At 39.3% G+C, this 27632-nt stretch overlaps 2 protein-coding genes across 2 annotated transcripts in view; one reads left to right on the top strand and one right to left on the bottom strand.

Moving 5' to 3' along the window:
• On the bottom strand, window positions 1-26100 carry epsti1 (epithelial stromal interaction 1). The gene is made up of 11 exons (XM_081369578.1): window positions 25606-26100; window positions 22961-23019; window positions 21890-21973; window positions 21722-21795; window positions 21548-21631; window positions 20082-20155; window positions 18708-18795; window positions 15452-15535; window positions 14958-15031; window positions 11213-11394; window positions 1-1635 (listed from the first exon to the last, which is right to left on the bottom strand). The coding sequence occupies exons 1-11, from the start codon at window positions 25773-25775 to the stop codon at window positions 1505-1507; spliced, it is 1104 nt and encodes a 367-aa protein (XP_081225704.1). The 5' UTR covers window positions 25776-26100; the 3' UTR covers window positions 1-1504.
• dnajc15 (DnaJ (Hsp40) homolog, subfamily C, member 15) overlaps window positions 25319-27632 on the top strand; it is a 26441-nt gene continuing 24127 nt past the window's right edge. The window contains exons 1-3 of the mRNA XM_081369579.1: window positions 25319-25645; window positions 26082-26203; window positions 27475-27526. Of these exons, the coding sequence (XP_081225705.1) occupies window positions 26099-26203; window positions 27475-27526 (157 nt within the window). The 5' untranslated portion in view covers window positions 25319-25645; window positions 26082-26098. The remainder of the gene's footprint in view (window positions 25646-26081; window positions 26204-27474; window positions 27527-27632) is intronic.

Raw genomic sequence — 27632 nt, 5'->3', positions numbered from 1 at the left:
GTACCTTTATTGAGTATAGAAACTGACAGGAGGTGAAGTGGGAAAGAGAGGGGGAAGGGATCATGAGACGGCACAACTGCGCTACATGTTGGAGTACAGGTGAAACTCGAAAAATTAGAATATCGTGCAAAAGTTATAATTTTGATGATTATGGCTTACAGCTTATGAAAACCCCAAATTCAAAATCTCAGAAAATTAGAATATTACATGAAATCAATAAAAAAAAAAGATTTTAAATACAGAAATGTCGGCCTTCTGAAAAGTATAATCATGCATATGTTTATAGTTATATATACTAAATATATTAGTTTCACCTTTTAATTTGAATTATTGAAATACACAAACTTTTGCACGATGTTCTAATTTTTCGAGTTTCACCTGTACGTGTCAGTTCCGACGACACAAACACAATTTATTAACAATTAAATACATTATATTTATCTTACATAAAATTTAAAATCTTAAAATCAGGACAAGACACCCATTTCATAAAATGTCCTTACCATTACTTCCCGATTAAATATGCTGAAAATAATTTTTCTGCGGCTTTGGTTCTGTAAGTATTTCTCTCATTTGTTCTTCCCATATGGATTACAAAAAAAAAGTCTTCATTAAAGCTATAAACCATGAACCAAACCAACCAGCTATGAGGTAAATAACAACATTACAAGCTTTGTTTTAAAGCTAAAAAGTATTTAAAGTTGGACCCAATAAAGACTGCATACATAACGTTAATACCTTTAAGAGGGAAATCACTACAACCCTTACAAATAACTACAAAATCATAAGTAATGTGTTTTTTCACCAGGAATTAAAAAAATACATTGAAATAATGTGGACTGATTGCCTCAACAAAAGAATATACCATTGATTAACAACCTTGTAGTTCACCATAGGTTTGTCTTTAAAGGTTTATAAGTAAATCAATTCCTCTATGTAGGAAATAAATGGGATATTTACTTCCGGAACCTGAATGTTGCGCACTATTTCACACAAACAGAGGCAGTCTTTTTAAATTCATGCAGAGTTCTAGAAGGAGCCTATATAGCATTTAGGAAGCTAATGATCTGTATGATGGTTTGGTTTTTCACTGTCCATCCCTATTGTGGATGAGTTCAGAATTCCTCTAGTCCTTTACCTCATTATAAATCAGCCTTTGGATTTTGTGAACACACATCATTTACATCATTTAATCTGTGAAATGTACTCATGGGACCCATAAACGTTCCCACAGCCGACTCAAATATTGATTTATTGTTTTGATTTCTTTTCTCTGTGGCTGTGTCAATCCATTTTGTGTCAGAACAAAAATAACTGCACAAACTAAAAAAGAAGTTTTTGTGTCAGTTCAAAGGACACTTGAATGTTTTGTTCAAGCTCACCGCATTCAATAATTAAATGGACAGTTCACACAAAAATCATTATTTACTCACAAATGGGGGAGTAAATAACGGCTGAATTTTCAGCTATCATTCAGCTTCACAACAACAACAAAAAGTGTATTTTAAACATTTAGCAGCTCATATGCGTCCTTGTAATTGCCATTACACTGTTTGAGGATGTCTTCCAGCATTTTTCGCTCATAGTATGGAAACTCATTCTGAAGTTTATTCAGGGTCCAGACATGGTCACGATCTACAAGAAAAACAACAAACAGACAGTAAATGTACAGTAGTTTAGCTCATATCTTTATAGCACTAAAGCTGAATCACTTCAGCATTTCCATGCACAAGTACAAGTGTGAGGCGGTCAAAACATTATGAGCAACATGGTCACTTGTTCCTAGAGACTTCAGATCCCGAGTCTCACAGGCACTCATCTCTCGCAGCGCAAGATTGACCTCCCTGCTGGTTCATCTGGTTCATAGAGCAGGACAGACAGGGTGGGAGAACTCGTCTCCACCGCAATGCTTCTGCCAGCCTGTTCCGCAAACAACGGCATCTTGATCCCACACTAAACCACACACTAATGGACAAAACTAGCACTATAGCAGACAGATGTCCCATACACACAGATCCCAGGAATGCCGGATAGATAGGAAAGCCGTCATTGGACACAAAGGCCCCTGATAATGCAACAGAAAATCTATTAAACTGGGGAAACTGTGAAAGGATAGAAGAATGCTCATGGCAATAATTGAAACCGACAGAATAAGTGGCGTTCAATGCAGATGCTTACAGTTGAAGGTATACGTTTTAACGCTAGGCTTTTACTTGAACCAAATGACCTTGCTAATGCTTTGCTTTACCAGTTGACATACAAGAACATAATTGAAGGTGAAGTGTGTTTTTTTTTTATATCCGAGTTTAATATGAAGAGTCAACTGTAAGTAATCCATTCGTAGGTTATTTATGGGTGGAGTTGTTCGGAAAATTGAAGTCATTCTTTTTGCAGTTAAATTCACGGATGTTAGTTGTGCAGAAATAACACTTCACTTTAAGAACACTGCTAAAATGATTTTCCGTTGTCTTTATTCCAATGCAAATATATATAAACATTCTTAAATCAAGATACATTGACTTGAGAAGCAAAAATCAGATTTAATAACAAACACTCTTTTGGCGTTAAAAAACGACTGCCAGGATTTACTAAAGACACGCAGTGAAAAAATAGCACTGAAAAGGCGTGGAAACAGTTATTTTTGCAGCTGATCTTATTGCATATGCATTTGTAGGAGATGGAAAATTTATGGGGGGGCGGGGGGGGGGGTTATGAATCACGCAACAGGATTTACTAAGATTTGCGCTAGTCAATTTACTGGTACTTGCGGCATTATTTAACGCCTGAAAAGCACAACGCTAATTTGCGCTGCTCTTGGTAGATTGCGTTGGTCATTATGGAAATGATTTGGCTGCTTCGTTCTTTAATATGCGCATTGTCAATAAATCACCCACAGAACTTTCACTCCCATCTGCGCTTTTTAAATCTGGCTTAATCTTGTCTGTCCTAGGTAATTTATGATCTCATGTAAATGTATTGTGATTTAAGAATGTTTATATATTTGTACAGTAAAATAAGACAAATACTGAGAAAGAAAATATATTTTTGCACTAAATATACAGTTTGAATTGGATACAAAGGTGTAGTTAAACAGACAACGCTTCTAGTAATTCAACATTCAGCCTGAGAACTGAACTCATGGAAGCATCATGAGCCAGGGCAGGTCCTATCTCTACCGTGAGTAAGCCGAACCGCAGCCAGACGAGAGGTCATTCTGAGACTTGGTTCGGAGACAAACACATCTAATGTTTCTGGTAATCAGAGACAGAGGTGTGAGTTTGAGAATTGGAAGACCTGGCTGACCCGAAACCTCAGCTGAGGATACAACCTTTGGTCCTTGCAGTGATTCAGACGTAAGTGATGCTGAACACACAAACATAATGTGTCATTAGGCATCTGAGAAGATTTACAGACTGTTTCAGCGCGAATGGCACATTAGTCCTACGCCATCACACAGCAGTCCACAGGCTCTGCGCGCAGATGGGAAAGCTGGCCGTTACAGTCACACCTCTTGGCAAAAAAAAAGGAGAAGAACTCCACATATGGAGCTAGATTCAGGCTCAATCGGACCATATGTCATTTCCAAATCCCACTTAAGAGGCTAATACAATGTGTGTGAATCATACAAGTTCCATGCTTGTTAGTCAGAATAGAATAAACAATAGGGTTACACTTTATTTTAAGGTGTCATTGTTACAGTGTAATTATATATTTAAGTACTGAGTAATATTAAGCAACTACATGCACTTACTATAGGGTTAGGGTAGGATTAGGATTTGGTTGAGGGTTAGTTGCATGTAATTATGCATAATTTACTGTTATTACTATGTCAAGTACATGTAACATGTAACAAGGACACTGTAAAATAAAGTGTTACGACAATAGTTTTAAAATGGTCAATCCATCAAAGGAGAAATGTTAACTATTCCATTATTAACTCGATATTACGTTGTTACAAACCTGTATGCAGTTCTTTTCTTTTTTTTGTAATGGAACAAATAGAAATTCTGTTGCAGTCTGTCTATGGAGGGGTCAGAAATCTCTCGGATTTCATCTAAAAGATCTTCATTTGTGTTCCGAAGATGAATGAAGGTCTTACGGCGAGGTTTTGGAACGACGTGAGGGTGAGTAATTAATGACAGAATTTTCATTTTTGGGCAAACTAACCCTTTTAAACACTCTCTTATTCATTCCAACATAAATGTTCGGCACGAAAATTTAATCCATGAACCCCACCCCCGACCAAAAAAACAGATTCATTCTCTGACTTTTCACTTTTATAATCGCAGAATGATTTGGCTGTCAAAAGCACAGATTCTATTGGCTGGCCAGTTTTCTTCGCAGTGTAATGGAAAAGAAATGACGCTGTAACGTTTGATCAGGCACCAGTCCATCAGAGGGAGCCATCACCTGAATATTGAACTCTGTTACTTCCTGTTCCTGCCACATCATTTCCTGTCTTGTCATTTCCTGTCACCCTGTATTTAAGCCATGTGCTATCACTGCCTCATTGCGAAGTATTGCCAGTTCTCTGCCTTACTAAGCGTTCTACCATTCTCTTTTGATGATTACAGTTATGACCATTGTTTTGCCTTTTGACTCATGCTTTTGGATTGCTGTTTTTTGGATTTGTCTGCTATTGCATTGTTTTACCTGTGCTTCGACCAAGGCCTGTGACCTGACTACGAGTTGTGACTATTGTTTGGATTTAATGCTCAGATCCTTTAATAAAGACCCGCTTATGGATTCTACTCAGCCTACATCCTCCTTACAGAATACTTCGCCTGGCACGAATCCAGCGGAAGTCTCTCAACTCCTGGCTACCATTGAGTATCAAAAGGATCTGCTTAATGGTTTTCAACACCAGTTAAGGACACTGCAAGCCTCAAACGAGCATCTGACACAGTATATTCATTCTCTTCCTGCCCCACGTCCTGACCCAGTAAGATTCGCTTTACCCGATAAGTTTGATGGCTCTCCTGACAACTGTACTGGTTTCCTACGACAGTGTTCTATTTATTTTTCCAATCAAACTGAAAAGTTTAGCCAAGACCATACCAAGTGTTCCTTTATCATGACTTTGCTTACCGGGAAGGCCTTAGAGTGGGCCACAGCTGTTTGGGATCACGACACTCGTATCAAACAGTCATATGATTATTTCACTCAATTGATTCGTGATGTCTTCCAATATCCTGCTGGGGTCATGGACGCAGCTTCTCAACTAACTCAGCTACGTCAAGGCAACAGATCTGCTTCTGACTATGCTATCCAGTTTCACACCCTTGCAGCCCAAAGTGGGTTTAATGATGTTGCTTTGAAGCACATTTTTCGTTCAAGTCTGTCTGCTAAATTACAAGCAGAGTTGCTTTGCAAAGATGACTCCCTTGACTTCTCCCAGTTTGTTGCCCTTGCTATCAAGATTGACAATCTCTTACGAACACAACCAAGTCCCAAGTCAGCTTATTTTGTGCCTGTTACTACAGCTCAAATACCATGTCAGTCTAGTCCTACTGAAGCCATGCAAATAGGACAAACTCACTTACCACCTGATGAACGGAGAAGAAGATTACTCAATCAACTCTGCTTCTACTGTGGTGAATCAGGTCATCGTTGTTCCAACTGTCCTGTTAAACCCGTGGCCAACCCCTCTCCAAATTATTGAGTGAGTCACATGTTTAATACTTTACAAATCAGTCTATGCTTGTCACTTCCCATGATTTTGTCAGTTGCTAATCAAGACCATCATTTCTCACCGTTAATAGATTCTGGAGCAGCTGCTAATGTGATTCATCAAGATTTAGTGAAGCAGTTGAACATTCCGACAACCAAATGTGAATCACCTATTGCTGTTACTGCCGTTGATGATGGTCCCATTGGTAAAGGTCATATCACTCATCAAACACTCCCCATAAAACTCAGAGTTGGCCTGCTTCACACTGAAGAAATCTCTTTCTATGTCATATCATCACCACGAAACCCAGTCATCCTTGGATATCCTTGGTTATCTTCTCACGACCCACAATTTTCATGGAAGGAAAAGGAATTGGTACGTTGGTCACCTCATTGTCACGCTCACTGTCTGGAACTGCCCACCAAACTTACAGTCTGCACTACCCATTTAGACAAGAATCCTTTTCCATTACCAGATAGTGTCCCCAATGAGTATGCTGACTTGGCTGAGGTATTTTGTAAAGACAGGGCCACCAAGTTGCCACCTCATCGCCCCTCGGACTGTGCAATCGACCTCCTTCCTAACACCTCTCCACCTAAAAGCCGTGTTTACCCATTGTCCATTCCTGAAACCAAGGCCATGGAAGAATATATTGAAGAAGCCTTATCTTATGGATTTATTAGACCATCCACCTCTCCTGCAGCATCTGGGTTTTTCTTTGTTGACAAGAAAGACAGTAGCTTAAGACCTTGTATTGACTATCGAGCACTTAACGCAATCACTGTTAAGAATCGCCATCCCTTGCCTCTTATTCCTTCTTCTCTGGAGCTATTACGGGAGGCCCAGTATTTCACCAAATTGGACCTCAGGTCTGCCTACAATCTCATTAGAATCCGTGAGGGTGATGAATGGAAGACAGCTTTTCTCACCACAAGAGGGCATTACGAATATTTGGTTATGCCTTATGGGCTGGCTAATGCTCCTTCAGTTTTCCAATCCTTCGTTAATGAAGTATTCAAAGATCTCTACATAGACGATATCTTTATCTTTATCTATTCACACTCCATGGAAGAACATATCTGTCATGTAAGAACTATCTTGTCACGCTTACTCCAGAATGACCTTTTTGTCAAGGCCGAAAAGTGTGAATTTCATGTTACGTCAACCAAATTCCTGGGATACAATATTAGTTATTCTGGAGTTGAGATGGATGATACCAAGGTAAAAGCTGTCCTGGACTGGCCCATACCCAGCACTGTCAAGGAATTACAACGATTTCTAGGCTTTGCAAACTTCTACCGTAGATTCATCCGTGACTTCAGTACCATAGCTGCACCCATCACCTCACTTCTTAAAGGAAAACCCAGGAAGTTAGTATGGCCGGAAGTGGCTACATCAGCATTCAACAGGCTCAAGTCCAGTTTCACCACAGCTCCAATTCTTAAGCATCCTGACCCAAAACTTCCTTTAATCGTAAAGGTTGATGCTTCGGACTGTGGAATTGGTGCTGTCCTCTCCCAGCGTCATGGAACGCCAGGCAAGTTACACCCCTGTGCATTCTTCTCACGAAAGTTAACTCCAGCAGAAACAAATTACGATATTGGAAACAAGGAATTGCTATCTATCAAGGCCGCGGTTGAAGAATGGAGACACTGGCTAGAAGGTGCCCTTCATCCCTTTCAAGTCATTACAGACCACAAAAACCTAGAGTATATCAAGGACGCCAAGCGTTTGGATCCTCGCCAGGCAAGATGGGCACTCTTTTTTACGCGTTTCAATTTCTCAGTCACATACCGTCCAGGGAGCAAAAAATAGTAAGGCAGATGCATTGTCACGTATCCACGACTCTGTTGATTCACAGATGAGACCAGAATCTATTTTACCACCCTCTATCATCATCGCACCCATCTAGTGGGATATTATGGAGGAGATTCAGCAGGTCCTACATGAAGAGCCATCCCCTCCAGAGTGCCCAGCTGGGAAAATCTATGCTCCATCCAGTCTTCGCAACAGAATCATTCAGTGGGTCCACACATCCCTTGCTTCTGGACATCCTGGAATTAATCGCACCACCGCATTGGTCAGAAATTCATTTTGGTGGTCCACATTATCTGCAGATGTTAAGAGCTATGTAACTGCTTGTCAGATCTGCGCTCAGTCACGTACACCTCGACAACTGCCGGCAAGACTACTAGAACCACTACCCATTCCTCAGCGACCCTGGTCACACCTATCCATTGACTTTGTCACTGATCTTCCTAACTCTCAAGGATTCACCACCATCATGGTCTCCATTGACCGCTTCTCTAAGTCTTGTCGTCTCATTCCATTGAAAGGTTTGCCCACTGCCATGGAAACTGCCCAAGTTCTGTTCAATCAAGTTTTTAGAATTTATGGACTATCTGATGATATTGTAACAGATCGAGGGCCACAGTTTACATCACGGGTTTGGGGAGCCTTTTGCAAACATTTAAACATCAATGTCAGTCTCACATCGGGCTATCATCCTCAAGCTAATGGACAAGTGGAACGTCTTAATCAGGAAATTGGTAGATTCTTGAGATCATACTGTAGCCAGGAACAGGAAAAATGGAGCATATTCCTCCCATGGGCAGAGTATGCTCAAAATTCCCTCAAGCACTCATCGACTGGTTTGACCCCCTTCCAATGTGTCCTAGGATATCAGCCCCCCCTATTCCCCTGGTCTGGGGAACCATCTGAAGTGCCTGCTGTGGATGATTGGATTAGGAGAAGTGAACAGGTCTGGGACAGTGCTCATGTCCGTCTTAGGCGAGCTGTTCGATCTCAAAAGATCCAATCTGATCGACACCGACGTCCTCATCCTGAGTATCTGCCAGGTCAAATGGTGTGGCTTTCCACTCCCAATCTACGCCTGAAACTTCCTTGCAAGAAATTAAGTCCAAGGTATGTTGGCCCTTTTAAGATTATACATCAAGTTAATCCTGTCACATACCGTTTACAGCTGCCCAATAACTACCGCATCTCTGCTTCCTTTCATGTGTCCCTCCTGAAACCTGCCCACGGCTCATCGAGCCCCGAGACCACTGACGAAGAACCTCCTCCACCGCTCGAGATCGATGGAGCTCCTGCCTACCTAGTTCGGGAGATCCTAGATTCTCGCAGGAGAAGGGGTCAGATGCAATACCTAGTAGATTGGGAGGGATACGGCATGGAGGAGAGATCGTGGGTAGCAACTAAGGACATCTTGGATTCATCACTCATCAGAGACTTTCACCAAGCTCACCCGAATCATCCGGCTCCCAGACCAAGGGGTCGTCCTAGGAGAAGAACACCTGGAGGTGTTCCTAGGGGAGGGGAATCTGTAACGTTTGATCAGGCACCAGTCCATCAGAGGGAGCCATCACCTGAATATTGAACTCTGTTACTTCCTGTTCCTGCCACATCATTTCCTGTCTTGTCATTTCCTGTCACCCTGTATTTAAGCCATGTGCTATCACTGCCTTATTGCGAAGTATTGCCAGTTCTCTGCATTACTAAGCATTCTACCATTCTCTTTTGATGATTACAGTTATGGCCATTGTTTTGCCTTTTGACTCATGCTTTTGGATTGCTGTTTTTTGGATTTGTCTGCTATTGCATTGTTTTACCTGTGCTTCGACCAAGGCCTGTGACCTGACTACGAGTTGGACTATTGTTGGGATTTAATGCTCAGATCCTTTAATAAAGACCCGCTTATGGATTCTACTCAGCCTACATCCTCCTTACAGACGCCCTTGTCCATTAAAAAAATAATTGTAAAAAATCGCATTGACGGCATGCTAACGTTTATGTCGGTCTGAACAGACGCATTGATAGCCGTTCGTATGAATTAAAAAGTTTATCACACAGAATGTTCGCACTTAATATTACTCTCGGTTTCAGCAGGTCTTAAAGGAGAACTCCGGTCAATTTTAACATTGAGCTCATTTTATTGTACATTTGGAGTGCTGTCAATACAGAGAACAACGACAAAAATCGGTGTTGCCTACACCGAGTTATTCTATTTTTAAAATTTGCACCCTGTTGACTTTAATAGGGCAAGTACTAAACCTGCTTTTAGGCTCTTAACATCCTTGATGTGTCATTACAAGTGCACAGAAAATGTGAGTGATTCCTTCTGAGTGAACACGAGTGGATCTGACTGCAGTAGATGTAAAAGATATGTATAAAAATTATGTTATTTAAGCCAGCGCAAATACCTGTTTACATCCTGTTTTTCGGTTGAAGTCCAAAGTAGTCGATTGTCGAGTTCACGCGCGTGATCATAGGTAACTAAACCTATGCGCGTGAACTCGGCAATCGACTACTTTGGACTTCAACCGAAAAACAGGATGTAAACAGGTGCTAAGGCGCTGGCTTAAATAACATAATTTTTATACATATCTTTTACATCTACTGCAGTCAGATCCACTCGTGTTCACTCAGAAGGAATCACTCACATTTTCTGTGCACTTGTAATGACACATCAAGGATGTTAAGAGCCTAAAAGCAGGTTTAGTACTTGCCCTATTGAAGTCAACAGGGTGCAAATTTTAAAAATAGAATAACTCGGTGTAGGCAACACCGATTTTTGTCGTTGTTCTCTGTATTGACAGCACTCCAAATGTACAAAAAAATTAGCTCAATGTTAAAATTGACCAGAGTTCTCCTTTAAGGGTACTGACTCAGTGACCAGGGGTTTTATAGCTAACTAAAAGGAAAACTAAAACCATTAAAATAACATTTGCATTATTTGAAATAAAATAAACTTTAACTGTGATGAAATAAAATATATATAATTTTTTTTATTATTATTATTCCAACTAACTGCCAAGGCACCATTTCTCATTTTAACATAGCTTAACAATGTACTAAAGTAACTTAAACTAAAACTGAGATTAAAATGAATAAGAACTAGATATAAAAGAATATCTGTATAAAAAAAAGGGGTTTACAGCGACATGAGTGATTTTCATTTTTGGATGAACTACAGTATTTCTTTAACCCACACTAGAGCAGTGCAAGTCTGAAGACATCATGGCAAATTTCCAAGTAATGACAATGCTGCCAGACTGGATCTCGAAGAGCTAACCAAGGTTTTTGCTCTAGTTGCTGGCATTAATCAGTTGTTGTCAGACAGGCATGAAAATGATTCAAGCTTCTCCAAGGCTGGATGAGTTTACTTTTCAGTAGGCCTCAATTTGGCCTCAAAAAACACATCCAGCTCACTAATAATCAATTCGCAAGTCACTGGCACATACTGTAATTGACACTAACCTCTCATAACGCAGGCAGATTGTATATACATGGACATCTAAGAGCATCACGTGTCAGGAGTAACGGGACATTTTTTATTTATACAATACGCTATGCTGTCCGGCACCAGGGGTGAGAGATCTGTTTAATCTCACACACACGTGGAGGCTTTGAAACTCGAGAGTTCGACGCAATGGAGGCATTTCCAGAAGTGCTGTGAAATGAAACAGACCTAAACACACACAGTGCCATGGCGGATGCATATAAATCTTGTTTAAGACTCACCATCCTCCTCTGCACTGTCTGTGTGGACCCGTGATGGGTTGGGTACTGGGGAGAAGGCTGTATCCTGTGGTTCATCAGCATCATCCAGCCAGACATTTCTGTTTTCAGGGGTTTGGGTCACGGGTTCAGACACCCTATCTGAGCGACTCACGGCCAGACGGTCTAAGAAGGCCAAGTTCACCCTGAAGGGAGCAAAACATCATCAGACTTGTTTCGAGCAATGAAATACTCTTACTTCATTTCATGATCTATTCAAAAGCCAAAGAAAACAGATATGTTTTTAAAGAAGACTAAAATGGCTAGCGACGAAGATGCCCTCACATGGAAAGGAAAACTATTCCATAATTTCAGACCCTTCACCGAAAAGGCACGGTCACCCTTAGATTTATAATGGCAACGAGGAACCGTCAGTAGCAGAAGACCTGAGTGCTCTAGTTGGAGAGTAAGGGTGTAAAAGGTCTCTAATATATTTGGGTGCGAGACCAAATAGTGCCTTATAAGCAAAATAAATAAATAAATAAATCCAGGAATTTAGGAAATTAAGGAAATAAGTCACTTACGTGTACTTAAAGAGAGAAAACTTTTAATGACAATGTTTCTTAAAACTAAGTTTTACTTTAAAGTACATTTTACAGCATGTTTTAATAATATTTTGTTGTGCTTTACAGTATGCATATTTTATAAGTGTTGACATACTAAAGCAGACGTAAAGTGCTTAATTATGACCGCCGCTAGCGTAGCTAGCGAAAGCGGTCATATAGGGATTGTCAAAGTTTTTTTTTTTTTTTTTCGTCACCTTACTGAATTTTTCGTCAACGATACCAGGGACACCGAAGCACCGGGGAACATGAAATTTGGTGGGCATGTAGCCCCACTAGACTTCTACGGAAAAATTTCGTTTGGTCCCCGGGGGCCACTCCCCCCCCGCGCTGGGCCCCCCCAAACCCAAAAAAATGCAGTTTTTCCTAAATAACTACCTGAACCGTGGCACCGAGGATGAAGAAATTTTTATGGTATGTTGGTCTACTAGACTTTTACGGAAAAATTTCGTTTGGTCCCCGGGGGCCACTTCCCCCCCCGCGCTGGGGCCCCCGTAAATTTTTCGTCAACGATACCAGGGACACCGAAGCACCGGGGAACATGAAATTTGGTGGGCATGTAGCCCCACTACACTTCTACGGAAAAATTTCGTTTGGTCCCCGGGGGCCACTCCCCCCCCGCGCTGGGCCCCCCCAAACCCAAAAAAATGCAGTTTTTCCTAAATAACTACCTGAACCGTGGCACCGAGGATGAAGAAATTTTTATGGAATGTTGGTCTACTAGACTTTTACTGAAAAATTTCGTTTGGTCCCCGGGGGCCACTTCCCCCCCCTGCGCTGGGGCCCCCGTAAATTTTTCGTCAACGATACCAGGGACACCGAAACACCAGGGAACATGAAATTTGGTGGGCATGTAGCCCCACTAGACTTCTACGGAAAAATTTCGTTTGGTCCCCGGGGGCCACTCCCCCCCCCGCACTGGGCCCCCCCAAACCCCAAAAAATTCAGTTTTTCCTAAATAACTACCTGAGCCGTGGCACCGAGGATGAAGAAATTTTTATGGTATGTTGCTCTTAAGGGCCCACATCAACCTAGCCCATAATCACTCATTTGTGATTTGCGCCCCTCCCATAAAAAATTAAAATGCAATATTATTCTGCTTTAATCGCCCCTATCTTCAGTGGAGATGTTCAGAACTGCACCATATTTCATGTGTATGATTAACTTGACATCCTCTGGGGGTATCCTCTGCTAAGTTTTGTAGAATTTCATACATGGGGGGGTATAAAATAAATTCATTTATGTGCACATTTAGTGACTGTACACTCATCGGCCTGTAGATGGTGCTCTTGAGCGAAGGGTTGCTGGTTTAGGATGATACTGTCACACACACACACATGCAGGAATACAAACAAACGCAAGCATGCACACACACTGACATCCACACGCACAGACACACACCCATACACACACATACAAATCCACATGCACAGACACACACACACACAAACACACACGCGCACACATGTACGCACACATACATACACGCACAGACACACACACACACACACACACACACACACACACACACACACACACACACACACACACACACACACACACACACACACACACAGACACACACATACAAAAACACACACACATACACACACACACACACACACACACACACACACACAGACAGACATGCACATACTATTACTTTTTTTAGGTATATACATAAACACGCAATACAGCCAAATTACTCGACGTCATTTATTTTTGTGGAAAGCCAGTGCAGGCCTGAGCGGCGGTCATATTTTGTACCGCGATGCGGTACATCTAGTTATACTTTTAACTGTAGCGTGTTATTCAACATAATACATTTAAAGTTAATATACTTTAAATGTACATCATTACAAATATGCTATTAAAAATATATTTAAATAGGCTATATGACACACAAGTTCCAATAGAAGTATAATTTAGTTTACCATGAATGTTTGTCAGCATTCAGCATACTTTAACCATATTTCAAAGACAATATAAGTAATTATGAAATGACATATAAAGATGTACTTAAGTCCTACTTAAGTGGATAAAAAGGACACTCTGTAGTTCATCTAACTGTATTTAATTTTAATTTAAAATACAATACATTGTGTTTTAATTGCAATTAACATGAAATTAAAAGTGCAATAGGTGATTCTTTGAAAGTCTCCTCATATGCTGATAGCAATCACTATGTTAAGTGGTCTAAATGTATTTTGAAGATGTAGGACCATAAAATGTTTGTTCAATCATTGCATTCAGACCAAATGAAATTATCCCAACGTACAGTAGTGTCGGCCCAGATCTGGGCCACATCTGGTTCATGCGGATTCAATGCGTACCAGATGTGAGCTGGATCTGGGATAACACTATGTTACTGTCTGAGTTGCTGCTATGTCCTGAAATCGCATATGAATAAAGCTGAAATACACTGCATTCTTTCCTTTATGTCAACTTCTGTACTCGAGTCATTTCACAATCGCATACTTATGTATGCAAATAAACACTTTGTTTTTTCCCTTCACTGTACTGTAAAGTTTTCTCACTGGTGAATGACACATGATGTAGTCTAAATAACACTTCTCTGGTCGCTTCTGGTCTGCGCACGTTCATGTGTTTTGGAGGAGGCGTGGCTTTTGGACTGTGATTTGCAGGGAGGGTGGGATCGTATGCTTTCAATGCTAACAGGCTAAAGTTAGCATTTCCTAGATCACCTACTGCACCTCTAAGTGCTTGCAAACATTACATTCAGTTCACACTTCAGTATATTCTCTCAAAGTATATTTTCCCCCAATGGAGTATTCAAGTTGTGCTTCATACTTTAGACAGGTTTCAAAATGTGTTTTGAAACCCATATGTATTCTCCTGTGAAACACAAAAGTAGCTACTTCAATTATGCTGGAGAACCTTATCCTCAGGTTTTACACATACTTGCAGAGTTAATCCAGTCATTGTTGAGTCAATAAAGCAACTAAAATACAAAAACATTCATATTTTCGAATCGCAACGTGGACAATATAATTTTAAATGAAAAAAATGGCATCAAAATTAGAAAAATGCATAATATAAGCATTTTCACTAGTGGTCTCAGACTCCTTTATTAATTCTGACAGTCATGTTTTTTTTAGTGGTTTGTCATGATTAAGCATCCATACCGCCGATGGTCAGCTTCAGTCCGTCTCTTCCTTTCCTCCTCCTGTTGTTTTTGTTTTTCCTCCAACATTTCTGTCTGGAAATAGTAAGGTAACGAAAATTTCATCTCCAACAGAAATGTCTCCTTATGTAAATGTCTGTGACTGTAATAATTTAATTGCGCCACAACTTCCATAAATAAACAACAATATCAACATGATAGGTCAGACTGACCTTTTGTGCTTAATGCTTATCTGTGAGTTAAATCTGTGTTTGACCGGCATTCAAAGCCACAGAAATACCACTATACAGCCAGCTGGAAAACACCTACACTACTTCATCCATGACTACCTCCTATGTCCTAGAACATGGTAATCAATAGCATATGCTAGGCAGAGTTAGTTCTTATTCTTGGCAAAGCCCAGACATTTAGCTGTGGTGTTCCTCTGAACCAAAAGTGGAGGTGATGTTCATACTGTATGTTCAGGCCATCTGTTTTACTTCCTTTGTTCTGTACCTTTCTCCTCTGCTCCTCTTTCATCATAAGCAGGCCTGCGTTCTCCTCCTCTCTTCTGGAATCCCTGTGCTCATGACTTTTAACCTGTGAAGAAAGAGTGGCCACGCAATGAAAGCTAGGAATGTGCAAAAATGCATATTTTTTAAACTGACTATATGCTGAGTTTCCTGAACGCCCTGAATAATTAGGCTGGTTTCAGATTGAACTTATTACTACTTATATGCTGTTCACATAGGATGCATTTTTGTGTTCAAAAACATAAGGGAACCCTTTTTACCTTGACACTCTATCTCAAAAATACAATGCTCATGGCAGAAGATGCTCAAAAACCTTGATACAATGGCTAAATATGTCCATCTGCATTCATGTGGACCAAACCGTATTATACATATTGCACACAAAAATTGCAAGCACTGACAAAAACCAACAGTTCCGGCCAATGAATTTGACAAAATTTGCAAGGTTAAAGATATCCGAGTTTAAGTTGAGGCAAGGAAAGTAAACTAGTTACCAACATGCATAACTGTATTTTATGAATTATTAAGTTCTAAAGTTCTGTGAGATAATGAGAATTTAACTACTTATATCGGGGATGTGATTTTTCCATATTTAAACTCGTGATTTCTGTATTTTCCAAACTGAAGTATGACCCACATGAATTACGTAAATATTTAAAATACATGTATTTCATGCAACGATACTTTAGCTGCACTGAACGGGATTACAGTGCCATCCAGCAGCAGCTGTGTGTAGAACATCCTTAGCATCTCAAACTTAACACTCGGTAAACACCAAATGCAAGTGAAATCAATGTTGGCGAGTATAGTATATGAAACTGATACTCACCAGCTGGCCGATAACTGGCCGCTGTGTGTTTCAGAGTGAAGCACGGCACTGTGTTTATTTACACGCGAGCAGCTCATGATCTGTTTTTTTCAGTGTCTTGGAACAGCTCGGTTTGTAGCTAATGCTGCTCTACATGAACTCTGTCTCTACAAACTCTGTGAGTTTGAGTTGCCAAACATTAAACACATTCTCAAATGGGGGTTTTGTATGTGCTTCATTGAATTTAGAGTCGTTTTAACCAAGATACCTTCAAAGGAGCAAGCAAAGAGCATAACCAATGTCCATCGCATATGCAGATTGATATCTAAAAGTTTTTTGTTTTTGTTTTTCTCAATAACTAGATATTTAAATCAAATAAAACGCCAACAATAAAAATAACTAGCTAGGTTAGCCGAGTAAAAAAAGTCCACAGATATCGCCGTCATTAATACTTTCTCTGACAAGCGAATGCAATGAGACCTGTTTTGCTGTTTGTTCATGTGACTATTTGTAATCAGAATGATTTATAAATCTGTTGTTAAAAAAAGAAGCTTCAAGGTCTTCCTGCAGTTTCTGCATATGTATGCGTATGTGCTGTACATGTGTATGTACTGTATATACATTTTCTGTTCATGAGAACTGTATCATTTAATTTTCCCACAGTGGCCTGTGATTGTGGTATAATGTATTTCAGATATCTTGGCCCTAAGTAAAAACAAAACAACTGTGGTTGGTCGTTGTGCATGTCAGTCAGATGGTCTCTTCCTATCAAAGTTAGGCGGTTCTTAGCCAGAATAAGCTGCAACGAGGACCAGACTATTCTACAAGTCAATCATTGTGACCCATCCCCGGACAAAAACATACAGGACCCCAGCCATTGTCCATACAGCACTACCCCCGAGGGTGAGCCCATCACATATTTCAGCTTGGCTCCGAAAGGGTGTTAGCTGTGATGTTACTCTAAGTTTCTCATGGCCCTGTTCAGAAAGATGCTGTAAGGAGGGGCAAGCAGAGAGCCTGGAAGTTGAAGAGATCCTTTGTGTGTTTGGTCAGACGGCCTGGGGACAGCAGGCAGGGGCTGCTCTGTTTGGAATGGCCAGAGAGTAAGGGGAATAGGTGGGACGACCTGGGCCTGGCATCCTGGGAAGCCAATACAAAGGATCTTTTGCACAAACAGAGGATATGGTGGAGATTAATCTGTCTTGTGGAAGCATCACTGAAAGCATAACAATTCTCGGTGGCCACAAAACCACATCAAGAACCCGTCTTTCCACAAACACTTTGATCGGCGGGCCTACGACATTTAGGTTGGAGCGTTTCATTACTTGGAATGGAGTCCATCCAGCCACTTAAGTCAATACAGCAAGAGAAAGCACAATCGAACGGCCTCCTCTCCCGGTATGCCGAGAGAGCCAGAGCTCTGCACAGAACGCTGTTAGCATGTGTTGTGTACCAAGACCCCGCAGTCCTAATGCACGATCTGTCCATTAGAGGAATTTTCCCCATTAGTCATCCAGAGGGAAGTCCTCGAAAATCTCAAACAGGGAACAATTTCAGACGGGTTTTGAAAGCCGCACAACAAAACATTCTTTGCTCGACACGAGACAATGTCGTTTTTTAACAGTGCTGTCAGATGCCAGTTTTAGTGGTTTCTACAACATAAGAGGCAGCCCTCAAACCTCTCATGGTCAGCCCAGCCCCACCAGTGCTGTGAATTTGCAGTATTTCACATGCTTTGTGATAGATAAGATCTAGACAGGTGGAGCTGCGGATAAAGTGGAAAAGTTTGTTTAAAAAAAAACTAACAGCAAAGTATGACCTATATCTCAGTGTTTGGTTAACACAAGAGTATATGATACAAAACGATTCTGCTTAAAATTCAAGTGAAGTCAATGTGGTTAGCAGTAATTAACACCTCTAATGCATCCTGTCAGATTATTTTTGTCCGCTGAGACTCTGGCTCCTTTCCAGGTACTTTCACTCAAACAATACAGGTTATTCCACACCAGTCTCTCTTTTTGTTTAATTCTCACAGACCCATCTCTGCCTTTTGTGAGGCGTGCTCGCTGTGAACTCTGGGAAGTCCCCTGAACTCTGCTTGCCTCACCATTCAGAAGCAGCACTTGCACCATTGCGATGACTGAAAGCTGCATATTTAAAACTGAGAAAGCTTTATAATGGACTCAGACAGCCTTCTCTGGTATGTGGCTAATAAGGAGATCTTTTTTTTTTTTTTGCTATAGTCCAATGTGCCATGTCAATGAAAGCTCTTGAGTGAGGACTATTTACATTGAAAACAAACATCAAAGATAGATCAATTAGTGTGAATTATTCCAGTGCCTCAGGCTCTAACCTCAGTGCCACAGTTATGCACAAGAGGCTTGAACTCGGGCCTATGGAGCATACAGTGCATTTTTGGCCTCTGTCTTACCCAGGATGATGCTGGTATGGAATTGCTCAATGCCATAGAAACGTTACTGCTGGACCGCTCAATTCTTTGAAGAAACTCATCGGTTTTCCTGCAGGAGGAAAATACATAATTGTGATTACAGGGATAGTTCATCCAAAAAATGAAAATGCTGTCATCATTTACTCATCCTCGTGTTGTTCCAAACCCATATAACTTTCTCTCTTCCAAAAAGAAAAAAAAAAATTGCACACAATTCTGAGCTGTATATGCATTGGAGGAAAAGACTGAAATCTAAGTTGTTATTTACCGACTGTCTGGGACTGCTGGATGCTCTCAAATCTCATTCACATTTGCATATATACTAGGGCTGGAAATTAATGTTTGTAGTTTAATTTGTTATTTAAATTAATTTTAAAAAGTATTAATTTAGCCACCATCGTACCAAACAAAATCTCAGTTTTGCTATTCAGTTTCAGCAAATTATGCAGCATCCAGATTCTGATTTCTTCTAGACACTCATTTAAAACAGCTAACATGCTGCCGACATCAGGGCAAGTGGTGATGTAAATTTGAGTATCATCTGCATAGCAATGATACCCAAGGCCATACTTCCAAATAATCTGCCCAAGTGGAAGCATATATGCTGAAATAGAGTCGGGCCCATCACTGAACCTTGAGGAACTTTTTTTATGATTTCTCATACTAGCACACTGGGCACGGTTAGTTAAGTAAGATCAAAACCAATCGAATATCATCCCGGAGAGACACAGCCAGCTGTGCAGCCCATGGCATATTGTGTCAAAGGCAGCACTGAGGTCTAACAAGACCAAGATACGTTTTGTAACCAATCACAATGTGCCAAATTTGAATATGCACATATTAAAATTGCATGGATGAGATCTAAAAGGTAAGCCAAAAATGAATTTGAAAATGAAATTTTAAATTTGGTGTTGGTTTTCAAACAAAGATATTGTATAATTTTAGAAAACAATTTTTGGAATATGGAATTCATATGGACCTCTGCAGTAATTATGCATTTTTGTGATTTTTTTGTGGCCAGTTTGGCCTTAATAGCTAATAGTATTGCAACCACACTAGCAAAAAAAATGCTTTAATTGAAGAGTTATATGGGTTTGTCATATGGGTTTACAACAACATAAGAGTTAATGATGCAAAAGTTTCACTGCCAACAGTGACACATGTCACCGTTTGATTAACTTGAAGGATTCCTTGCATTGTTTTCAATAATCTCTTGACAAGATTTACATAAAAGGTAAACTTCCATTCAGGTGTATTGTTTTTGGATGATGGCCAATAAAGCAGCTTAACATCCTTCTTCCTTGTTTTGAACAAATCACACTTTAAATCTGGCATGTAGGGAAAATGTAAACGTACATTTGCTTATCGTGCTGATAACGCTCCTGTCTCTGTTCCTCTTCTTGCTTTTTCCTCATCTCTAGTTTAATGGCCTGCAATGCATTAAAGATGTTTTGATGTAAAAGTACTTACAGCATCCATTCTCAGCTTAATATGATAACTGAACTACAAGTAAGCCATTTGTAGGTTGACTTCACAAAAAAAGTGTAAACACTGTGGCTCTCTTTGACATATCAAAACATTACTATTAACACCATTAACACTACTAAAACATTACTATATATATATATATATATATATATATATATGTGTGTGTACATGCAAAGCATCATGCAAACATTTTTAATACCAGGGACAGTATTTTTTTTTATTTATTCTACAGCCATTTAAACACCATGTCTTTTTTGCAGTGTAACTTAGTAATTTAGCATTCATACCCCATTATCATTTGGACAATTGGCATCAATAATTTGCACTTGCGCTTGCACTACAGTCTGATTTAAATAATACAGTGTGATCCGTCTGTACGGAGCCTTAAAGGGACATAGCAACAGAAAAAAATATGAGATGGAAGAATTATATGAGAATGCTTTTTGCGAGAGAATGCAGTGTTTCTCGGGGGAAGGCAATACATTTGCAAGAGAATGCTAAAGCATTGACAATTTGTGAAAATTATGAAAATGCTTTTATTCTGCATTTTTCTAATTTAATGCAACATTTTTCATCACAGTCCAAAATCTGATCTTCTGACAAGTTCTTGAAATATTGGATTAAATTGTTTGACTACTGACTTTAAAATAGAGCACACATTTAGATTTTAATATACTATATATATATATATTCTTTTTTTATTCATATTATGTTTCAACATAAGAAAAAAAAAATTCAGGTTTAAACCATATATTTTCAAAGCGTTGTCATTCTTTTGTCATTCCCCTCTGTAGATTGCACTTCCTGTTAGATGCTTACTGCATTTCATTGGCTCTGCATTTGTACTCTCCACAACGACAATAAAGTTAAATCTAATCTAATAAAAAAAAGAAGAAAATTCTTTAGCTGTTTTTCATTTCCAGCATTCCAGTTTTACAAGCTTATCTACAATCCCGAGATCCCTAAAGGAAACCATTATTACACTTCAAGAACAGCCAAGCAGTGACCGGCGCATGTTTTAGCAAATGAACTCTGGTGTCTGTGGCTGCTGGAATAATTAGACTCGTCAATCACGAAAAACTCATGCAGCAGCAGCACTGAAGGCTGAAGTCTAATATCTCATTTAATTGCAGAGAATATGATAACTTGTATGTTGCCTGCAGTGACATCTGGAGTTATAAAGTCTGAATTACAAAGGCATCATAAAAAAAAAAGCACTGAATCCAAACATAAGCCAGATGACCAGATGAAGTTTTGCAAGATGCATAAGAGTAACATAATGCCCTACAGAAATGCTGTAAAAAGTCAGATGTAAACAATTTCTTGGGCTCTACCTTCTCTCGCTGTATGGCCTTCATCTTCTCAATTTCCTCCTCCTCTGCCTGTCTATTTATTCTATCCATTTCCTCTTTTCTGAGCTGTAGAAACATGCAAATGTACTGTAAATACGCAAAACACCACAAGTATTAAGGAAATGAATCAGACATTTTAAACAGGTACTCCGAAACCTTTTTTGTCAGCTTTGACTGGCGTGCTTCCACCTGCTGTCTCTGTCTGGCTTCTGCCAATGATACTGCGCCACCTGTGAGAGAATATATTCGCAGCTTTAGAAGTTCTTTTCCTTTGCTCTTTTGTGTTTTAGATCAGGACATCCGCATATTTCATCTTCACGTTACCCAGTCTCTCTGGAGGCAGCTGAATAGGACCAGGGCGATTCTCTTCCTGCCATCTCCTCAGATCCTCCTCTTCTTTCTGTGCCACTGCAGAGAGAGAAATAGAAATGCTTTTCATTTCTAAACACAAATGGGATGGTGCAACAGATATGGTAATAAAAGACTACGTTCTACACACACTTTTTTAAAGACATTTTTTGTTAACAAACTAAAAGCTGGAATACACCACTACATGGATTTTAACCATATGTTTGCCCCGATTTTCAGTCTAAAGTCAGAGCCAGTCTGCAGATTTTGTGAATTTGGACTCGGAGTTGGCCAATTTTGTAGGCTCTCTTAGCAATGAGGCTCATATTTCTGCATGGAGTTCAGCTCCAACCTAAATAAAACACACCTGAACCAGCTAATCAAGATCTTCGGGATCACGGGTAGGTGTGGTGAAGCAGGTTGGAAATGTGCTGCATTCACGCCATGCCGTAATTACCATAATTTTCAATGTTCTACTCATGACGTCATAATAAGTAAAGCCACCTTGCCGCCATATTGGTATTCCCACACATCCTATTGATTTAATAAGAAACCATCTGATTTTAATGAGAAAACATTACCAAACAAGTCAGCATTTTATTTATGAAGTTTCCCTGTACATTCTTACATTGCAAATGTCCTAAACATGTAAATGGTTAGGCTATTTGTTTAAAACTGGGACTTTTTGCATTTCTATATCAACACTATCAACGCCTAAATGAATCTGCAGCGGAGCTCTCAGGAAATCCCCAGTTTAAAAGTTGTAACAAGTAGGAGAAGTTGGAATCTCGTAATTACGGTAATTGCTACATGGCGTGAACACACCTATAAAGTGTTTTAAAATCTGTTCAGATTTTAAAAGTTGTGTAGTGTATTCCAGGCTTAAGATAATATTTAACTACATTAACAACAACAACAACGAAATAAATGTGTCTTCGCTTTCAGTCACAAACAAACATGCTGAAATTGCACCTGATGGTAACAATTAGAGAGACATCTGGATCACATGAAGATGAAAAATACAACAACAGTCGTGTCATGACTTACTCCTCTGCAGTTTGCTCCGTCTTGATTCATTTGGTGGTATCTTGGTGTATCCCTCCGCACTGTGTGGGCAATGGCATGCATAGGTTGATTTTAGTTTCTGACTGTCTCCAACTGTGTTGTGAACTTATCAGCTTGTCTCATGTGCCAGCAATGTCTCAAAACCAAGGTGGGGCACAAGTCATCTTTTCTTACGTAAGGTCAGAATTTTTCACAAACAACTCCGGGGAACTCCCCCTCTATCCCCATCATGTTTGATCGTGACACAATACTCCCACCCCAAATATTACAGCAGTCAAAATACAATTAAAAACACATTCGTATCACATTTGTATCATAGCTCCTTGACATCACAAATGACCCCGAATGTGCTGCATGATGACATATAAAACAATGAATCATGTGGTAATTATGATCACAACACAAATAGAAATAGCAAGAGAAGTTCAGTTCAGGTAACAGATCAGTGTTTTACATTGGTTACAACTAAATAAACAAATCAATGACAAGGACACAAATAATGAGAATCCTCCTTACAAAAATTCACCATAGTAACCATATTCCTGCCAAAATATCATAGTTATGGTTAAGAAAACTGGTTTCCCAAAAACCCAAAAAGTTGACATTGCTGAAAGAGATCACATATAAATCTATTAGGGTTTTTAACTAATATAAACTAGTAACTATGTTGTTATTGTACAATTATAGCCCTATATATATATATATATATATATATATATATATATATATATATATATATGCTGTAAAATTATTTCTCTATCTAGTAAATAATGCTTGAAAATAACCAAAGATTATTTCGATTTTTTTTAGAAGATTATTATTTATTGTATTAATTATGGTTTCAGTGTTTGATCGATTTTATTTACAAAATAGTTGATGATGTTTGTTTATTATCTTTTTGTCTTGTGATGCCATGTCAGTATGCATTATGCTCATTGTAAATGAAGGGAAACATTTGCCTAGAGCTTAAAGGGGGGGGTGAAACACTCAGTTTCAGTCAATCTCATGTTAATCTTGAGTACCTATAAAGTAGTACTGCATCCTTCATATCTCCAAAAAGTCTTTAGTTTTATTATATTTATAAAAGAAATATAGGCTGTACCGAGTCTTTCCGGAAAAAAACGAGCGGCTGGAGGCGGGCCGTGTGGGCGGAGCTAAAGAATCACGAGCGCTGTTCACTGTTTACATGCTGTGCTTACGCGCCGATAGCTAACAACACACAGACATTTGAAGCAGTTTTACTCACCGCCTGCGGTTCCAACGCACGACCGTGAACCTTTATCGTTGGGACTGCTCCATCCTTAAGCATTAGACGATCTGCAAATCCGGCAAATACTTCCCTAAAGCCGAGCACAGCGCTTTGATGGGCGTACTGCTTTCGCTCTCTCGCTCTGGTCTACGGGTGCGCGCATGCCCTTCCGGGAGAAGTGTCCTAAGGACCCGTATAAGGAAATTCCGCCCCATCTGACGTCACACAGGCCAATACTCGAAAAAAACTTTCCGAAACTTGTGACAAACCGGAAGGAGTATTTTTGCCACAGAAATACTCCTTCAAACGTACAACTTTATTTTTTAAACTTTGTCCATGTTTAGCATGGGAATCCAACTCTTTAACAGTGTAAAAAACTCAGTATGCATGAAATAGCATTTAACCCCCCCTTTTAAGAAACCATTTTAGATGTGCTTCATATACAATAGGTGTACATTTATAATGGCTAGAAACAGGTGTTATAATGATGGCCGAGATGACATGATCAAGTTTAGTTGAGACATTAAATAAAGACATTTATTTAAAAACATGTAGGCCTATATACATTTTGGAAACCGGTACTGTGTACCAGAGGGTTGTTGTGTTTTTTAAGGTTATTTTAATAGGTATTGCTTTATAGGCCTATTTTACAATGGTTTTAGTTTTACAATGTTTAGAATGTTTTAGTGTTATACTATTCCTGTATGCCGAACAACCCTTCAGGGACAATACCTTAAAGGAGAACCTTAAAGGGTTCCGTCAGGTGCTTCATATATAGAACCTTTTAGGGGTTCCTTCATGTGATTATTTTAGGGAGTTTTAATTAATACATTTTGTTTTAATTCATTTCTTATTTTAATAAAATTGTATAGGTTACACAGCTCGTAACAACACTAGAAAACATTGAAATAAAAAGTGTATTATGCAATAATTTAAAGTGTTTAATTCTAAAGGTCTATAACCTTTTTGCTAAAGGGTTTCTTAATATTTAGTAAAGAACCCTATAGTTATACTTTATACCCCATTGAACCCTTTTTTCTAAGAGTGAGTATCAGATGTCTGGAAGTTTCGTTTCTCCTGATTGTTTGGACGGAAACGAAAGTGAAACTTAAGTAGGCTAGGCTAGTTGTTGGCAAACAAAGAAGCTATGCAAATAAATGTACGATTTAATCCCCAGAATGCCGAAATAAATATCGAAATAACGATACATTTGAATGTTTATAAAACGTTTAAAATGTAAATGTGTTTTAAATGTAAAATGATTATTTTTATATATGTATACATTTTCTTTTTCCTTTTTTTTATGTCTCGACTCAAACGTAAACATTCGTGAAATTTCACTTGACTAATAGGCCTACTTTGCTTTAGCTGTACTCACTGTGTTGGCTGATTCTGAGGCTGAGGGTTTTGCGGTCCAGGTGAGGAGTTCTCACGTTCATATTCACTCGTTTGCTCGCTGTCCGTCATATTGCTCCTTTGATTTATTGTATTTCCTCTATATCCCACGCTTCTTGCGTTATTACGATTTAGATGTGTATAGTTATTCATGCTACTAAATTCTGTCGCGTATCTGTGACAAACCGCAGCAGCTGATCACTGGCAATGGCAGAGCTGGTTGTGACAGGGTTGGCAAGTCTCTTTCTGTGAGGGATTCCCCGCTATAAATACCATTATCCATTATGCAACATAATACATGCAAAACCCATGATAAATAAATATAATGCTTAGGGTTTACATTATGGTTTGGAAGTTTAAGGCACATATAAAACTGTTTTAGAACTGTTTTAAAACCTCTGTTTTAGAATCGCGAGACCGCGCTGCAGCATGAACTTGGTCCCTTTGGTGTTTCCGTAGCTGTGGCTGTCACAAGCATGGCGAGCTCCGGTAGTGTAGCGATGGACGGGGACTTCATGAGACATGCTGAATATACACCAAAATCCACCGTGCAGAGTGAGACAGATATTGACAAACGCCTTGTGAGTAAATGTCGCGCTGGAGAGTCCGGAGCAGTTACACTGTTTTACCATATAATGGCTGAACCACCTGTCTCATAACAAGAGTTCAATCTGTGCGCATCATATGAGTGACCTTGCTGATCACTTCTGAAACTCAAGCATTTATATTAAGACGTTTATCTTTTTCTTTTCAATATCATTATAGTTATATGTTATATCATTATAGTATAATGAAAGTAGCTCAATATCGGTTGTTGGAAGATGGGAAATAATTATTAGCCACGAAGTATTACTCATTGTGAAGCCTTTACATTCTATATTTTATACATCAGCCATTGTGAGTTTATGACAAACACTTTATGGCCCACTAGAAGTTCTAAGTACAATTTAATACCTTGTCGATCCATAAAAGAACATGAAAGTTAAACATTAAGTTTTTCGAGCCAACCTTGTCAAAGTCGTGTTTAAACATTAAAATAAATTTGAAGTTTAAATGCTATAGGCTATACACCTTATGGATACAAATTGTTTGTTCGGTGGTTGCTAGGGCATTGCTAGGCAATTACTAGGATGTTCCATATAAACTGTCTGATAGATTTACCATCCATCAGATAGATAGATAGACAGATATACTGACAGACAGACATACAGACAGACACATATATAAATAGATAGTTAAAACGTCAGATAGATAGATAGATAGATAGATAGATAGATAAACCATCAGATAGATTGCTAGATAGATGCACCGTCAGATAGATAGATGTAAGATAAATAGATAGATTGATAAACGTAAGATAGATGGATAGATCATAGATAACTGTCAGATAGATAGACCGTCAGACAGATAGATAGATAAACTGTCAGATAGATAGATAAATAAAATGTCAGATAGATAGATAGATAGTCCATCAGATAGGTACCGTTAAATATAGATAGACCGTCAGAAGAATGAAGCTTAAAGGGCTTGTGTATTTACATTTTAGCTGTTTAACATTTGCAGCTTTAATTCATGAATCATCATGTAATGATGATGATTCATGAGTCAGACTCATTCAGTCTATGGGTCTGTGGTGAGTTTGGTGGACGTAATTTTAAATCTCTGAAGAGTCAGACATTTCCAGTGGAAGTCTAGTCTATGGATTTTTTTGCATTTTTGATCATCTACAATGGGAAAACCATGTAATGTCTGTCCAATATAATTATATGGCAACACTTAAAATGTTTCTCTACAAATACTGGTCCTGTGTTTGTTAATTGTCATAGTGATGAAATGTTTGTGTGTGTTTCAGGCCGGCACTCTGATGGCAGTGGGACTGGGTGTTGCTGCGGCAGGGTTTGCAGGTGAGCACAGCCGCTTTGACCCCAGTGTATGCGCTCATTTGGAGATTCCTTTGTCATTAAACCACATGTTGCACAGTCACATGGAGAAGCCATGCATTCATATAAT

The sequence above is a fragment of the Scardinius erythrophthalmus genome, assembly GCF_964197995.2.
Source record: "Scardinius erythrophthalmus genome assembly, chromosome: 6".
NCBI classification, from domain to species: domain Eukaryota; kingdom Metazoa; phylum Chordata; class Actinopteri; order Cypriniformes; family Leuciscidae; genus Scardinius; species Scardinius erythrophthalmus.
The sequence above is the reverse complement of the archived record's forward strand: the minus strand, read 5'-3'. Positions and strand labels throughout refer to the sequence as shown.